Genomic DNA, 1,969 nt, shown 5'->3' on the forward strand with positions numbered 1-1,969 from the left:
CTTGCATCTATAAATTATAAAAAAAATAATAATAACAATAAAAAAAAACTATCCAGTTTGACCAGTCAAAGGTACATTAAAAGCTATTATCAGGATTAGTTGCAATGGGACATGCATTGACTAATTGTTTTCCCTTTGTTTGACTACTAAAAGAACAATGAGATTACTAGATTCACTCCCTCCCAATCAATCCTAAATAAAACCCTAAAAAACCCAGAAAAAATCTAAATTAGAAAGAGATGGAAGACAATGATCTATGAAGAGTGATATTAAAATAGTTAAGATGATTCGAATTTATAGTGTTTATCAACAGCAATTGATACATCCCAAGTGCAACTGAGTCCCTTTGGGATCGTAACCAGGTCGCCGGCTCCGAACTCGACGAACTCCGATGACCCTTTCGGGTATGCCTTCACTCTTCCCTTGAGCAAGTAACACGTCTCCTCTGCATCAAACTTCAGCTGGTACTTCCCAGGAGAACAACCCCACCTAACAAAACACACCCTTAATTATATTATATGATGAACACAGAGAGAGAGAGAGAGAGAGAGAGAGAGACTCACTTGGGCCAGCACTTGATGTCCAATTCAGATAAGCGAGACTCAGAAGGGTTTTTCTCAACTGTGATTCTTAGGTTTGAGGAAGAAGAAGATGAAGATGAAGAGCAGGAATAGTCTGCAGCCATGTTTATAAGAAAGAGCTATAGCAGTACTGGTGGAACTGTTTTTTGGGAATAATATCTTGTTCTAATTTTGGGTTGTAGCCAAAAGCTCAAGGTATTGTGGGGGATATGGAAGAAGGGGAAGGGAATCTTTTTACACAGAAAGAGAAGGAGAAGGATAAGAAGCTTAATATATAGGGGAGGGAAGGAAGAGAAGGACAGCTAGCTAGCTCTTCTTCTTCTCTCTCACCCTCACTCCTCATTAAGTATTTACCATTGACTTGACCACAATTTTCACATGCATCTATGTGTATTATATATGTCATAATCGCTAATTATTGTTTTTCGGTGCTTTAATTTGCAATTGGGTGTCAACTGGTAAAGCACTTACTCTCACGCTACGCTACATCACAATTCTTAGATTTATTCTTCATTTCAAAATCCCATTCAAATTGAGAAAATAATTGTATTAATGTCATCACTTGCGTCGCAAAGAACCCTAATCTCTCCCTAACTCCAAGCTAACGGTGTTGTTCATTCTTTACTTGAAATTCCTCTCCTCTCAAGCATGTTTAGGATACCTTTTTTCTTTTTTTTTGTTTGACCGCAAACATTTCATTAAAATTTAAAATAATAGTGCAACTGTGCAAGTGTGCAACAGAGCGCACTAACGTATGAACTTATTAAATTATGTTCAAACAAAATTTAATTAGGACCGGCCAATTAAAAAAAAAATCAAATATCATCATATTATCTATATAGATTACAAACATATGATCAAACATTAAAAAAAAAATCATAATAAGTTCTTTTCAAACTATTGTAATTATTTCTAAATTTATCGCGATTGTACTTTAAGAAAATACATAAACGAGTGGTGCTACAGATCCCAAAAAGTATTACAAAATTTTAATACCAAATGAGGTGGCATATGCTATGTCATCAGCTTTTGTTTAGAAAACTAGTGAGGTGGATTTTCCATATTTTGATAATTATGTTATTTAGACTATTTACCAGCAATGATACATGAATATGATTCATGTCTCATATCATTCATTGGAAATATAGGAAAAGGGATGTGAATCATCTGATATTAAAGTGCAGCTAGTGCTGCAATCAAAACTCAATCAATAAAAAAATCACGATGGACAAGAGGAAAAACTTAAACATGCAGGGTTTAATACATTTTAATGGCGGAGATTTGTAACAGAAAACTTCACAGAGAGAGAGAGAGAGAGCCGCTTTTGCTTATGTCATGTTATGAGTGAATAAACTGACCCTCCAACAAGATATCTGAAATAGCAATAG

At 34.9% G+C, this 1,969-nt stretch overlaps 1 protein-coding gene across 1 annotated transcript; it reads right to left on the reverse strand.

Annotated features, from left to right (window-relative positions):
• Positions 1–238: 238 nt before the first annotated feature.
• On the reverse strand, positions 239–857 carry LOC112172824. The gene is made up of 2 exons (XM_024310314.2): positions 564–857; positions 239–489 (listed from the first exon to the last, which is right to left on the reverse strand). The coding sequence occupies exons 1-2, from the start codon at positions 683–685 to the stop codon at positions 279–281; spliced, it is 333 nt and encodes a 110-aa protein (XP_024166082.1). The 5' UTR covers positions 686–857; the 3' UTR covers positions 239–278.
• Between the last annotated feature and the right edge of the window lie 1,112 nt (positions 858–1,969).

Source organism: Rosa chinensis, chromosome 6, assembly GCF_002994745.2.
Source record: "Rosa chinensis cultivar Old Blush chromosome 6, RchiOBHm-V2, whole genome shotgun sequence".
Taxonomy (NCBI): Eukaryota; Viridiplantae; Streptophyta; class Magnoliopsida; order Rosales; family Rosaceae; genus Rosa; species Rosa chinensis.